Source organism: Salvelinus fontinalis, chromosome 4, assembly GCF_029448725.1.
Source record: "Salvelinus fontinalis isolate EN_2023a chromosome 4, ASM2944872v1, whole genome shotgun sequence".
NCBI classification, from domain to species: domain Eukaryota; kingdom Metazoa; phylum Chordata; class Actinopteri; order Salmoniformes; family Salmonidae; genus Salvelinus; species Salvelinus fontinalis.
Window position 1 is genome coordinate 26976419 of NC_074668.1, and position 15926 is coordinate 26992344.

Consider the following 15926-nt stretch of genomic DNA (forward strand, 5'->3'; position numbering starts at 1 on the left):
TGGCATGCAGATTTGCATAACATAACATGATAACATTTGGATAGCATGACATTGCTTCAACTTTGAACAATAATATATTCCATGAGATATTATGCACCACAAATACATTGGCTGAAGGTGTATGGTCTTTACACAAAATTGTGTGGTTACAACATCTTTATCTCTATGGAATCACTATCTGTATGATTTCTGATGGATGTTGGGGGAGTCTTTCATGGACGAATTTATGAATGTAATTTGTGGATATTATATTTTGCTCACTTAACAGGTAAAACAATGGTAGCCCACCCACAGTTGATACAGAGTGTGAGAATATTGTCTTTGAAACAACTTGACCGAGTGGACTGAGGACACACATCTGTAGCTTACAGGCACAGTATGGCTACTTTTACACAGGCAGCCCAATTCTGATATTTTTTCCACAAATGGTCTTTTGACCAATCACATCAGATCTTTTTACATCAGATCTTCTTCAGAGCTATTCTGATTGGTCAAAAGACCAATAAGTGACAATAAGAGCAGACTTGGGCTCCCTGTGTAAATGGTAGGTTTGATTGGAACTTTTACTTCAGCTGCCCCAACTTGACATCCAGTCCCTCTATATTTATCCTTCATATTATTCAAATTCAGTTAAAAGGAAGTGATACCAACTGGTGATGAATACATGTGTAATTTAATTCCATTTAATTTGCATGTCAATAAGGAACTATCTAACAATACAGTTCTGTAGCCTAAAATACACTAGTATTGCCATTCACATGTGTAAACAATACTTTGGCTTGGCTGAGGTGAACTAATTCCCTAGACATGTGCTTTCTTTGAGTTTAGACTATTATACACCACTGATACAATTACATAAAGCCATTTCAGTGCTGCATGGGAAAGTTCAACGGCTTACAGGATTTAGTTAACTGGATTAGTGCTAGATTTAGGACCAGAATGTGAAAATAATCAGTGAGCTCGTCTGTTCCTTGGGTATATAAGGATCCTAGACAGAAGAGAAACACAGTCGAAGAGAAACACATACCTACAACTTCATTGAAACTTCACCACTTGCTTTGTTCCATTACAGGTACGTTTTGGAACTTCTCATGGGAATGTTGTTCAAATGTTGCTACTAATATGATTTTATCTGAAAATGTAGCTTTGTTAAATATTGTCAACGTTATCGTTTTTTTATAAAATGGTTTGGAAATAGTTTTATCTGGGACCAATTTGTAGAGAAACTTTGAGAGAAGATGAGATAAACTTTGAAACGTTCCATCATAGTCAGCTTGTCAGTTTACCAAGTTAGGACATGGAATTGTTAACAATTGATTGAGAGGAATAGCTAGTGTGCTCTATCAAAATAGACATGTAACTTTAATTTGTTCTTACATGCGTATTAAATTCTACTAATGGAATTTCTGTCTCCTCTAGAAATGAATTTCCATATGCTCGCCCTAGTGGTGGTCCTCCTGGTGGGTCTGGAGCAGAGCTGGGCTGCCTCCTGTGTGGTGGACAGCTTCACAGTCAAGGAGGACTTTGACCCCAAGAGAGTGAGTACAGCCGACAATACACATGTTGTGTAGTACATAGTCTATAGCAGACCTACCTGCAAGGTTGTAGTATATCTATCTGTTTCATGTGTGCCAGTGCTACAGTACGCAGCTAGACAAATATTGTGACACTCTCCAGTATGCAGGAAATTATTATTGCTTAGGCTACAACAGTCCTACATGCAAGGCCCTTCAACTAACCTGTTGTTGTTTATGCGTGTGTGCTCCAGTACGCAGGGAAGTGGTACGCTCTGCAGAAGAAGGACCCTGAGGGCCTGTTCCTCCAGGACAACATCTCAGCGGAGTACACCATCGGTGACGACGGCTCCATGGTCGCCTCTTCCAAGGGCCGTGTCACACTGTTCGGGTAAGAGAGCTGGAGATTATTTCTGATGAAATGGCAATAGTCTTAGAAATGTGCCATTCCCTAGTCATTCAGTTTGTTGGACTGAAAACATAAGGCTTACCTGTACATGTTGCTCGGAATTCTATTCTAGTACTGTATCTGTGATGAGTAACTACACTGAGCGAAAATATAAACGCAACATGTAAAGTGTTGGTCCCATGTTTCATGAGCTGAAATAAAAGGTCCCTGAAATTTTCCATATCCACAGAAAACGTATTTATTTAAAATGTTGTGCACACATTTGTTTACATTCCTATTAGTGAGCATTTCTCATTTGCCAAGATAATCCATCCACCTGACAGGTGTGGCATATCATGAAGCTGATTAAACAGCATGATCATTACACAGGTGCACTTTGTGCTGGGGACAATAAAAATGTTCCGCTTTGTCACATGACATAATGCCAAAGATGTCTCAAGTTTTGATGGAGCGTGGAATTGGAATGGTGACTGCAGGAAGGTCCACCAGAGCTGTTGCCAAGTAATTGAATGTTAATTTCTCTACCATAAACCGCGTCCAACATCGTTTTAGAGAATTTGGCAGTGCGTCCAACTGGCCTCACAACCATAGACCACGTGTTTGAAAAAGAAAAGAAAAGCAGAACCTTACAGATAATGCACGGATAATATTGCAAGGATCCGTACACAATTCCTGGAAGCTGAAAATGGCCCTGTTCTTCCATGGCCTGTATTCTCACCAGACATGTCACCCATTGAACATGTTTGGAATGCTCTGGATCGACGTGTACGACAGCGTGGTCCAGTTCCCGACAATATTCGGCAACTTTGCACAGCCATTGAAGAGGAGTGGAACAACATTCCGCGGGCCTCAATCAACAGCCTGATCAACTCTATGCGAGGGAGATGTGTCGTGCTGCATGAGGCAAATGGTGGTCACACCAGATACTGACTGATTTCTGATCCACACTCCTACTTTAAGGTATCTGTGACCAACAAATGCATATCTGCATTCCCAGTCATGTGAAATCTGTAGATTAGGGCCTAATTTATTTATTTCAATTGACTGATTTCCTTATATGAACTGAAACTCAGTAAAATCTTTGAACTTGTTGCATGCTGTGTTTATATTTTTGTTCAGTGTATATACAGTACCAGTCAAAGATTTGGACGCATCTACTCAATACATTAAAAGAAAAAGAATTTAAAGAATTTAGTTTTTACAAAACTATGAAATAACACATATGGAATCATGTAGTAACCATGATTCTTCAAAGTAGCCACCCTTTGCCTTGATGACAGCTTTGTACACTATCTTTGATGACAGCTTTGGCATTCTCTCAACCAGCTTCACCTGGAATGCTTTTCCAACAGTCTTGAAGGAGTTCCCGCATATTCTGAGCACTTGTTGGCTGCATTCCTTCACTCTGCGGTCCAACTCATCCCAAACCACCTCAAAAGGGTTGAGGTCGGTGATTGTGGAGGCCAGGTCATCGGATGCATCACTCTCCTTCTTGGTCAAATGGCCCTTACACAGCCTGGAGGTGTATTGGGTCATTGTCCTGTTGAAAAACAATTGATAGTCCCACTAAGCGCAAACCAGATAGGATTGTGTATCGCTTTCACAGAATTCTGTGCTGTTTAAGTGTGCCTTGAATTCAAAATAAATAACCGACGTGTCACCAGCAAAGCACCCCAACACCGTTACACCTCCTCCTCCATGCTTCACGATGGGAACAACACATGCAGAGATCATCCGTTCACCTACTCTGCATCTCACAAAGACACGTCGGTTGGGACCAAAAATGTCAAATTCAGACTCATCAGACCAAAGGAAAGATTTCCACCAGTCCAATGTCCATTGCTCATGTTTCTTGGCCCAAGCAAGTTTCTTATTATTATTGGTGCCCTTTAGTAAGGGTTTCTTTGCAGCAATTCAACCATGAAGGCCTGATTCACGCAATCTCCTGAGGCTGGTAACTCTAATGAACTTATCCTCTTCAGCAGAGGTAACTCTAGGACTTCCTTTCCTGTGATGGTCCTCATCAAATCAAATTTTATTAGTCACTTGCGCTGAATACAACAGGTGTAGAACTAACAGTGAAATGCTTACTTACGAGCCCCTAACCAACAATGCAGTTAAAAAAAATATGAATAAGAAATAAAAGTAACAAGTAATTAAAGAGCAGCAGTAAAATAACAATAGCGATACTATATAAAGGGGGTACCGGTACAGAGTCAATGTGCGGGGGCACCGGTTAGTTGAGGTAATATGTACATGTAGGTAGAGTTGCTATGCATAGATGATAACAACAGAGAGTAGCAGCAGTGTAAAAGGGGGGGGGGGGCAATGCAAATAGTCTGGGTACCAATTTGATTAGGTGTCCAGGAGTCTTATGGCTTGGGGGTAGAAGCTGTTAAGAAGCCTCTTGGACCTAGACTTAGCGCTCCGGTACCGCTTGCCATGCGGTAGCAGAGAGAACAGTCTATGACTAGGGTGGCTGGAGTCTTTGGCTATTTTTATGGCCTTCCTCTGACACAGCCTGGTATAGAGGTCCTGGATGGCAGGAAGCTTGGCCCCAGTGATATACTGGGCCGTTCGCACTACCCTCTGTAGTGTCTTGCGGTCGGAGGCAGAGCAGTTGCCATACCAGGCAGTGATGCAACCAGTCAGAATGCTCTCGATGGTGCAGCTGTAGAACCTTTTGAGGATCTGAGGATCCATGGCAAATATTTTCAGTCTCCTGAGGGGGAATAGGTTTTGTCATGCCCTCTTCACGACTATTTTTGGTGTGCTTGGACCATGTTAGTTTGTTGGTGATGTGGACACCAAGGAACTTGAAGCTCTCAACCTGCTCCACTGCAGCACCGTCGATGAGAATGGGGGCGTGCTCGGTCCTCTTTCTCCTGTGGTCCACAATTATCCCCTTTGTCTTGATCATGGTGAGGGAGAGGTTGTTGTCCTGGCACCACACGGCCAGGTCTCTGACCTCCTCCTTATAGGAGAGCCAGTTTCATCATAGCGCTTGATGGTTTTTGCAACTGCATTTGAAGAAACTTTCAAAGTTCTTGAAATGTTTCAGATTGACTGACCTTCATGTCTTAAAGTAATGATGGTCTGTCATTTCTCTTTGCTTATTTGAGCTATTCTTGCCATAATATGGACTTGGTCTTTTACCAAATAGGGCTATCTTCTGTAGAAGGAACGAAATTCCACATATTATCATTTAACAAGGCACACCTGTTAATTGAAATGCATTCCAGGTGACTACCTCATGAAGCTGGTTGAGAGGATGCCAAGAGTGTGCAAAGCTGTCATCAAGGCATAGGGTGGCTACTTTGAAGAATCTCAAATATAAAATATATTTTGATTTGTTTAACACTTTTTTGGTTACTACATGATTCCATGTGTGTTATTTCATAGTTTTGATGTCTTCACTATTATTCTACAATGTAGAAAAATAAAGAAAAACCCTTGAATGAGTAGGTGTTATAAAACTTTTGACTGATACTGTATATTATAATAGCTTTTTCCACCATTGACATCCATCTTCAGATTCTGGGTTGTGTGCGCTGACATGGCTGCCCAGTACACTGTGCCTGACTCTGCCAACCCTGGAAAGATGTTCATGAACTACCAGGGCCTGGCCAGCTATCTGTCCAGCGGAGGTACATTTTCTGAATATATATATATATGCCATTTAGCCAACGCTTTATCCAAAGCGACTTAGTTATGCGTGCATACATTTTTAGGTGTAGGTGGCCCTGGAATCGAAAACCACAATCCTGGTGTGGCAAGCGCCATGCTCTACCAACTGAGCACTACAAGACCACAATATAGCCTTATAGACAATACGCCTATACACTTACAGGCACAGAGACACATCATTAACAACCAACAGTAAGCCACCCTCGAGACTCACAGTATACTCTCCTCTTTTCTCAGGTGACAACTATTGGGTGATTGACACCGACTATGAAAACTATGCCATCACCTATGCCTGCCGTACCCTGAAGGACGATGGAAGCTGTGAGGATGGTTACTCCCTTATCTTCTCTCGTAACCCCCGTGGCCTGCCCCCAACCATCCAGAGGAGCATTCGCGCCAAGCAAGAGGAGATCTGCATGGCCGGACAGTTTGAGCCCGTGCTGCAGTCTGGTACGTGTCCAATGACATTTTATTAATAAAGCACTTCCTACATCAAGTCATAAACTGCTTTTTTTGGGTGGTCTATGTCCTAGAAGTTTATTCCCCACCTGACCCTGTTTTTCATTCCCTCTCCTCAACAGGAGCTTGCTAAACGTCTACCCCAAAGGAACTTGTGCTGCCAAAGGATCCCTACTGGCTTGGACAGAGACACCTACTGACGACTGAAGAGGGAAATTGCATACAAATGATTTTTTTATGAAAATAATTCTCTGCCCCCTTAAATAAAAGGGCATGACACCTGCACCAACCCAATCACTTAAATTGATTTAGAACACTTTATTGAATGTGGTGTACTGTACATCACATAATTACCAAAATCAATATTAACACCACAGTGTTGTTTCACTCATTCACTGTTCATCAGTTTGTGTTGGCGACAATAAAAAAATTAAAAATAAATACTTTGCGTTGTCAGTGACTTTGTGAATACATTGTCCATGGACATGAGCATTCTAATGTTATCCCTTTGATGAGCTTTAAAAAAGGTTCAAGATGGTTAAAAAAATCACAAAGCTTTTACTTATTGAATGTGAAATTTCAAAATATTTATAAATATATTAGAGAACTCCACCTCAAACGTCTTAATGCATTTACAAATAAAACAGAACACGTCCTTAATTTCTTCATCCTCATCACCACACTAGAAGGAGATCAATAAAATAGAGTTCAGGTATTGATGATTTAACAGTACAGTATGAAAATACCATCTGGAGAAATATAATACAAATTAATCAGTAAGAAGTGGATTATACTGTCATCACAAACCATGTGAGATGGTGGCACTGACCTGGTTTGGCCTGGCCGTGCTCATACATACACATGAGCACATGCAGGGTTAGGATGCCCTCCACATGGAAGGGCAGTGGTCCATCCACCTGAAGATCCTGGAGTCAAATCAACACAATAATTTCAGCTCAGCTATAAATACCAGAGTTAATTCCATAGTAACTGACCATGGTCATACATTGCTGTCATTCAGAATTAAGAGGATAATGTTATGTGATTTTGACTGAAATACAAACTTACATGTTGAGAGTAAGATCAGTTATTTCAGAGGGTGTTTGGAAGAAGGTGTTTTTCTTCATGTACTTCCATGTTCCTCATCTGTCTGAATTTCTCTGGTGTGGGGTAGTCTAGGCTGCCCATGTTCTGCCACATCTGGGACAGGCTGGTAACATTGTTGTCCAGGTAATATGTTATATACACAAGTCCTGAAATCAAAATCACAATCATGAAACATCTGAAGTTGAAGCATGAAGTTGAAGACTAACTCTAATGCTCATCTATTAACAAGGGTCAGATCCAATACAGTATACAATATGTCAACATAATGTCAACACAGTATGTCAACATAGTGTAAAATGAGTTCTAACAAGGTTTAATCTGAACTGCAATTTATTTTTGCAACATAAAAATATACTTACATTTCAGTACATACATGCATATGAAGAAAGACAATTAAAGTCCCGATTTGGAAACAGATTCAGTACCAACTAAATTCTCCATATACAGAGAAACAAGGAAGAAGGCTACAGGAAAGGTGATGGAGGAAAAGAAACAGAAAACGTCCGTGAGCTGCACACTGGTCTCACTGGAGACGCAAGGCCACATGGGTTGGCAACCACACTACTATTCCCATCATACCAGTGCAGGTGAAGGTATTCAATTCGAACAAAGCCCCTTCCAATATCCAGGAAGCAGTGCAAGCTTCTGCACTAAAGCTTTAAAAAGAAAGTTGTATGTGAAGGAGGATAAAAAAACAGAATCTTTCTGCGTACTATGGGACAATAAAAAACAGTCAACAGCTCCATTGTGACTGGCTTCGAAGTATGCAGTCCAGAAGGTAAAGAATTCATTGAACTACCAGAGTTGTACACCCAAGGCAAAATCCTGGTCATGAAAAAGCATATCCCCACTCAAGAAGCAGTAAAGAAGTTATCTGAAATAGGTTCAGTAATCTCAAATCTCACATCGACATTGAACTGCTAATTGGGATAAATGCACCAACATTTATGGAACCGTGGAAGGTGATTAACAGGTGTTAAGGAAGTGATGTCAGTCAGAATATTGAGTACAGGATGACAGTGCGTATGTTTTGGGGCCTTATCCAGTTGTGATAGTTATGCTCTGAATAAGACTGCATAAGATAACAAGAGCAGCTTCTCAGCTGAAGCAGTTTACACCATCAAAGACAACTTCTATGTAGATGACTGCTTGAAGTCTGTACCAACTGAAGGGCAAGTCATAGTACTGTGCGAAGAACTCAAGAATGTCACTTGATGAAATGGATCAGCAACAAACCACTCTGTTGGCCTTGATTCAAGAGGCAGAGAGTCAAGGAGGTGAAGAACCTCAACTCAGACAAAGAAATCCTCCCTTTAGAATGAGCCCTGAGGGTTCAGTGGTGTGTAGAAGAGGAAACATTCAAGTTTCAAGTGGCCATGAATAATCAATCCTTTACCAGGAGAGGTATTCTGTGTACAGTTAGTTCTGTGTACGATCTGCTTGGATTTCTAGCTCTGTTCATATTCATCACAAAGCACATCCTGCAGGAGTTATGTAAGCTTAACTATGGATGGGATGATGAAATTCCAGAGGCCTACATCCAATCATGGCAAAGATGGCTGGTAGACCTACAGCAGAGTGAGGCCTTCAGCAACAACAGGTGCATCAAGCCAATGAACTTTTGACAGAACAAGTCAGCCCAACTATACCACTTCTGTGATGCAAGTGAATCAGGGTACTGCAACATAAGCTACCTGAGACTGACCAATTCTGAAGATCACGTGCATTTAGCTTTCATAATGGGAAAGGCAAGAGTAGCACCGTTGAAACAGATGACAATCCCAAGAATGGAACTTGCTGCAGCAGTGCTAACAGTGCGTGTTGAAAGAGTACTAACTACAGAGCTACAGCTTACACAGGAGCAGTGGAGGCTCCTCAGAGGAGGAAGGGGAGGACCATCCTATAAATTGTAAAACATTTAAAAAGTTATCCTTTTTAAGTAAATCTTTACTAAATATAATCACGTCACCAAATAATTGATTAAAACACACTATTGTGCAATGAAGGTCTGCAGTAGCCTCAACAGCACTCTGTAGGGTAGCACCATGGTGTAGCCGGAAGACAGCTATCTTCCGTCCTCCTCTGGGTACATTGACTCCAATACAAAACCTAGGAGGCTCATGGTTCTCACCCCATTCCATAGACTTACACATTCATTATGACAAATTCCGGAGGACGTCCTCCAAACTTTCAGAGCTCCTGCAGCATGAATCAACATCTTGTCCACCCAATCAAAGGATCAGAGAATGAATCTGGTAGTGAAATCATAAGCTACAGCTAGCTAGCACTGCAGTGCATACAATGTGGTGTTTAGTTGACTCAAAGTGAGAAAGACAACAGTTGAACAGTTTTTAACAAATACATTATTTCCAAAATGAAGGAGACGAGAGAGATATTGTCATTTTTTTCACATTCAGTTTCACTTACTTAGCTCGCAAATGCAGCTAGCTAGTTTAGCCTACTCAAACACCCTGCTCAAACAGAGGGATGCTCTGTTAGCTCGCTGGCTATGACTATCCAACACAACACTGGAATTCTTCCAAGTCAAGGTAAGCTTTTGGTATTATTTTTTTGTTGCCACCGGGGCTCGCTGGTGTAAGTGCTAAACTGCTTACTAACTTTACTAACTTTACTGTACCCTAACTTTACTGTATGATTGTGAAAGGAGGAGAGCGTATAGATGCGAGACGGAATACAACGTGGCTGCTATGAAAGTGAACAGTGTTTACGTGTGATCAGGGGTGTATTCATTTCCACAGATTCTGTGGAAAAATGTTTCTTAAACAGAACCAAATGGAACAAAATGGGGATAAACATACTCTCGTTTGCAACTGTTGGACAAATGATAACACTCTATATCAGCTAGATGCAGGCAAGAGTATGCAAGGTGGTATTGAATGTGTCACTGTCTGTCCATGTATCACTGTCTGTCCCCTCAAATTTTTATCTCGACTTGTGTGCACCTACGTTGCAAACTTTCATTCATGGGCTAGGTTGTAGAAATCTCATGGGTATAGGGAAAATTTGAGTATCATGTAGTAGCCTAAACCTATCGCTGTTACATTGAACTGGGTGAATGGAATATGAATGACAGTCATCCAATATGCTCATGTGAAGAAAAAACAAATGTCCTCCCTCACATTAAATGGCACTGACCGCCACTGCACTGGAGAAATGTACATTTTGGACAGACAGTGAATCTGTCTTGAAATACATGAAGAACAGACCCAAAAAATTCAGACATTTGTGGCAACGCATGTAAGCACCATCAGAGAACTGTCAGATGTCACGCAGTGGAGACATGTTAAGACCAACGTCAACGTCACCAATTGGCTTCCTATTCCGCAACAAAGCATCCTTCACTCATGCTGCCAAACATACCCTTGTAAAACTGACCATCCTACCAATCCTCGACTTTGGTGATGTCATTTACAAAATAGCCTCCAATACCCTACTCAATAAATTGGATGCAGTCTATCACAGTGCAATCAATTTTGTCACCAAAGCCCCATATACTATCCACCACTGCGACCTGTACGCTCTCGTTGGCTGGCCCTCGCTTCATACTCATCGTCAAACCCACTGGCTCCAGGTCATCTACAAGACCCTGCTAGGTAAAGTCCCCCCTTATCTCAGCTCGCTGGTCACCATAGCAGCACCTACCTGTAGCACACGCTCCAGCAGGTATATCTCTCTGGTCACCCCCAAAACCAATTCTTCCTTTGGCCGCCTCTCCTTTCAGTTCTCTGCTGCCAATGACTGGAACGAACTACAAAAATCTCTGAAACTGGAAACACTTATCTCCCTCACTAGCTTTAAGCACCAGCTGTCAGAGCAGCTCATAGATTACTGCACCTGTACATAGCCCATCTATAATTTAGCCCAAACAACTACCTCTTTACCTACTGTATTTATTTATTTTGCTCCTTTGCACCCCATTATTTCTATCTCTACTTTGCACCTTCTTCCACTGCAAACCAACCACTCCAGTGTTTTTTAACTTGCTATATTGTATTTACTTCGCCACCATGGCCGTTTTTAATATTTTTATTTATATATATATTTTATTTGCCTTCACCTCCCTTATCTCACCTCACTTGCTCACATTGTATATACTTATTTTTCACTGTATTATTGACTGTATGTTTGTTTTACTCCATGTGTAACTATGTGTTGTTGTATGTGTCGAACTGCTTTGCTTCATCTTGGCCAGGTCGCAATTGTAAATGAGAACGTGTTCTCAATTTGCCTACCTGGTTAAATAAAGGTGAAATAAAATAAATAAAAAACCCTGCAGAACATGCCTCAAGTGGTATGGCAGCTAATGCCTTACTGAAGTGTTAGCGTTGGAGCAGTGGTACACTCTTTCTCCAAATGTGATTATATTGGAGACAGCTTTATAGCAGTGCATGTAATCTATTAATTTACTTTTATAGTATTTCTAAGTAGCAGCTATATCAGTCAGGGAACTAATTATTCTCACTTTATGATAGAACATTGATTTTTCTGCGTGACTGTGGCGCTCCCCCTGAATTGTTAGGATTTTCTTGTAATCACAACAAAACTACTTATTTTGCTCAAATATAGATTGAATTTTAGATGGGCCTGGCTGAGAATAGAACATTCACTGCTGTAAAGCTGTCTCCAATTTAATCGCATAGTTTACACAGACCCACCACGGACCTTTGACAAATACATCTCTGTGTGAAAAGACATCCAATGGTCTGGTTTGTCAACGAACTCAATCAATGTATTCCAAACATTGGTGGTAACCAGATTATGCCAATAATTTAGGTAGCCTAGTAAACGATTTGTAAACGTTTGTAATCCTACCGGTGTGTCTGATTTTAACAATTGTCCTAACCTTAACCTCATTCTCCTAATCTGCTATGTTAGTTAGTCTAACCTGCTGCGTTAGTTCTCCTAACCTGCCACGCTAATTAACCTAATCCGCCACATGAATTATCCAAATCTGCCACGTTAGTTATCCTAACCTGCTATGTAAACAATGCTTATAAATGGCGACAAATCATCAATTGAGAGCATGCTGTCGAGCTGTATCGCCGCCTGGTCATATCCAGATCCAGAGGGAGGGTTTGAGGGGGTTGTGGGGCAGCTGGGGCCTGAGGAGGGGGTTGGTTGACTTTTGATAGGGTCTGTTTTATCTCAGTCATCAAGAGACGAAAGTCCTGTCCCTATAAAACAACCACCGACCTGTCAGTTTGTAATCCATTCATCCAGAAAACATAACAGTATAAAAGCAGTGTAAATGTACTGCCTATGTCCGTGTGCAACACCCCCTCAAAATATATATTTTTTTGTTGCTTTAACTGCAGCGAGGAAAATGTTATATTGCCTTACCTCTTCACTATCACTATTTGTTAAAGGGGGAATACAGACTTTATCTTTAAAAGAAAAATCATAAAAATACAATGCCTTTTTTTTGTAGTTAATCCTTATATGATAAATCAAGTGAACTTGAATTCACAAGACAACAAAAATAATAATAAACCTAACAATGTTAATTATAATAGAAATGAGGAGTATTATCTTCCCTTGGAGAGGAGTCCTATTATTCTTAAATCCCCGAATTGCCTAAACCAACCTAGACTTAACATAAATGCTTCTGTAGCTGTTTGATCATCCAATCAGAACTGTTTACATCAACGTTTATCAAACATTGCTTAAAAATGAAGAACAAAAATATTTCCAAACAGATCATTTAATTGCAAAGGAACCGCATTGGCCTATGAGTCATACACAGCACTGTAGTTGTGCAAAAATGACCGTACAAGAAACCAAAACCTTTGATTACATGTCTCAATTGTTCCAATACAACACCACCCGAACCATACAGAGACGTACATACAGTGGGGAGAACAAGTATTTGACACACTGCCGATTTTGCAGGTTTTCCTACTTACAAAGCATGTAGAGGTCTGTAATTTTTATCATAGGTACACTTCAACAGAGAGACGGAATCTAAAACAAAAATCCAGAAAATCACATCGTATGACTTTTAAGTAATTAATTTGCATTTTATTGCAAGACATAAGTATTTGATACATCAGAAAAGCAGAACTTAATATTTGGTACAGAAACCTTTGTTTGCAATTACAGAGATCATACGTTTCCTGTAGTTCTTGACCAGGTTTGCACACACTGCAGCAGGGATTTTGGCACACTCCTCCATACAGACCTTCTCCAGATCCTTCAGGTTTCGGGGCTGTCGCTGGGCAATACGGACTTTCAGCTCCCTCCAAAGATTTTCTATTGGGTTCAGGTCTGGAGACTGGCTAGGCCACTCCAGGACCTTGAGATGCTTCTTACGGAGCCACTCCTTAGTTGCCCTGGCTGTGTGTTTAGGGTCGTTGTCATGCTGGAAGACCCAGCCACGACCCATCTTCAATGCTCTTACTGAGGGAAGGAGGTTGTTGGCCAAGATCTCGCGATACATGGCCCCATCCAGCCTCCCCTCAATACGGTGCAGTCGTCCTGTCAACTTTGCAGAAAAGCATCCCCAAAGAATGATGTTTCCACCTCCATGCTTCACAGTTGGGATGGACTTCTTGGGGTTGTACTCATCCTTCTTCCTCCAAACACAGCGAGTGGAGTTTAGACTAAAAAGCTCTATTTTTGTCTCATCAGACCACATGACCTTCTCCCATTCCTCCTCTGGATCATCCAGATGGTCATTGGCAAACTTTAGACGGGCCTGGACATGTGCTGGCTTGAGCAGGGGGACCTTGCGTGCGCTGCAGGATTTTAATCCATGACGGCGTAGTGTGTTACTAATGGTTTTCTTTGAGACTGTGGTCCCAGCTCTCTTCAGGTCATTGACCAGGTCCTGCCGTGTAGTTCTGGGCTGATCCCTCACCTTCATGATCATTGATGCCCCACGATGTGAGATCTTGCATGGAGCCCCAGACCGAGGGTGATTGACCGTCATCTTGAACTTCTTCCATTTTCTAATAATTGCGCCAACAGTTGTTGCCTTCTCACCAAGCTTCTTGCCTATTGTCCTGTAGCCCATCCCAGCCTTGTGCAGGTCTACAATTTTATCCCTGATGTCCTTACACAGCTCTCTGGTCTTGGCCATTGTGGAGAGGTTGGAGTCTGTTTGAGTGTGTGGACAGGTGTCTTTTATACAGGTAACGAGTTCAAACAGGTGCAGTTAATACAGGTAATGGGTGGAGAACAGGAGGGCTTCTTAAAAAAAAATTAACAGGTCTGTGAGTGCCGGAATTCTTACTGGTTGGTAGGTGATCAAATACTTATGTCATGCAATAAAATGCAAATGAATGACTTAAAAATCATACAATGTGATTTTCTGGAATTTTGTCTCTCACAGTTGAAGTGTACCTATGATAAAAAATTACAGACCTCTACATGCTTTGTAAGTAGGAAAACCTGCAAAATTGGCAGTGTATCAAATACTTGTTCTCCCCACTGTATATAGTACCTGTTCTTGGAACTGCATTCTTGTCCAGCCCCCCTCCACTATAGGCAACCCTCTATCCTCCTTAGTGCAGTATGCTCACACCCATGGCAATATTTCATTTGAAAATAATGTTTGAATGAGGTAAAGATGGGCTGCACTGAAAAAGATCCAACTCATGAAACATTTTCCCAGCTTCATCTATAACACCAGGGAATTGGAAAGTTCTGGATGCTACTGTACAGAGGTTGGCCTAGAGTGGTCCTAATTTAGAAGATGGTGACATGTACAAACATTTGGGTAGTACCTGTTTCATCAAGATACCATGTAGGGAATTGTTTTTGCATGTGGTAAATTACATCCTCATGAGACAAACTTATTTGTTGAGATATCAATCTTAAGTTAATTAGAAATTAAACCACAAGTCAACCATAAAACACTGATAGGGGTTGCAAAATGTGAAAACACCCTTATAGATGTGATTGGAATGTAAGTGGTATTTTGATTGGCTGAAAGGCCATGAAAAAATATTTAAAAGGGGTAAAGTGTATTGGCATAACAAACAATTTTACTCAACAGAAGTAAGACCCAAAAACATTTTTCAAAGGTAAAGCTATGTTGATGAGGCCTTCTCTCATCAGTTTTTACTTAAGATTTTATGACCTGATTTATTCATGGGATGCTTGATTTTGCTTTGAAATTGGAAATGCTCAAGCTAAGTTAGCAAAACGAGTCATATTTGTCAATAAACAATAGTCTCACAGGTGAATGTTCAGTATGAACACCTTCATTTTGCTGCTTGGTTCATTATATCTTTGTCTGGCAGCTCCAGTAAGACCAACTAGTACTCGAACCATAGACCCTACTCCAGTGCCAGAGACTCAAGACGTTAAGCCTTCACCAGCCACGAGGACACTCGACAGAGAGACAGAAACTCATTGCAGAAAACTCTTGTAGCTACTGTTTTTTAAATGGTTCTAGTTTTAAAACATTCTGACTTGCTTCTTATTAAATACACAACTTTTTTTATTATCTATGGCGCTGTAATAACTAATCAGGTGTTGAACTGCTCAAGCTGTTGGGATTTGTTTTTTTAAGGTATCCATGCCTCACGTATCTTTTAACTTTTGTTCTTTTAAGGGAATCTATCAGCTCTGTGTAATTACTTTTCTCTACAACATGTATAACTTCTGCCATCATTAGCGAAGATATTTTGATATAAGTTTTGTATCAGATGTTTTTCTATAATAACTGAATACTATTTTACTAACAGTAGAGAATAATCAGCCAACATGTGAATAAAGTCTTGGCA

The 15926-nt window shown here is 40.9% G+C and overlaps 1 protein-coding gene across 1 annotated transcript; it reads left to right on the forward strand.

The window, feature by feature from the left end:
• Positions 1-786: 786 nt before the first annotated feature.
• On the forward strand, positions 787-6484 carry LOC129853449 (purpurin-like). The gene is made up of 6 exons (XM_055919498.1): positions 787-1072; positions 1420-1538; positions 1769-1905; positions 5458-5570; positions 5848-6060; positions 6192-6484. Exons 2-6 carry the CDS (start codon positions 1422-1424, stop codon positions 6200-6202), a joined length of 591 nt encoding a protein of 196 aa, XP_055775473.1. The 5' UTR covers positions 787-1072; positions 1420-1421; the 3' UTR covers positions 6203-6484.
• Positions 6485-15926: the final 9442 nt, after the last annotated feature.

What these genes read in the sequence shown, in the direction of transcription:
- LOC129853449 (XM_055919498.1), top strand. Translation starts at nt 1,422, where the DNA reads ATGAATTTCCATATGCTCGCCCTAGTGGTGGTCCTCCTGGTGGGTCTG. An exon ending in AGGACTTTGACCCCAAGAGA is followed by an intron (nt 1,539 to 1,768) that starts GTGAGTACAGCC and finishes TGTGTGCTCCAG; the next exon opens with TACGCAGGGAAGTGGTACGC. An exon ending in GGCCGTGTCACACTGTTCGG is followed by an intron (nt 1,906 to 5,457) that starts GTAAGAGAGCTG and finishes ATCCATCTTCAG; the next exon opens with ATTCTGGGTTGTGTGCGCTG.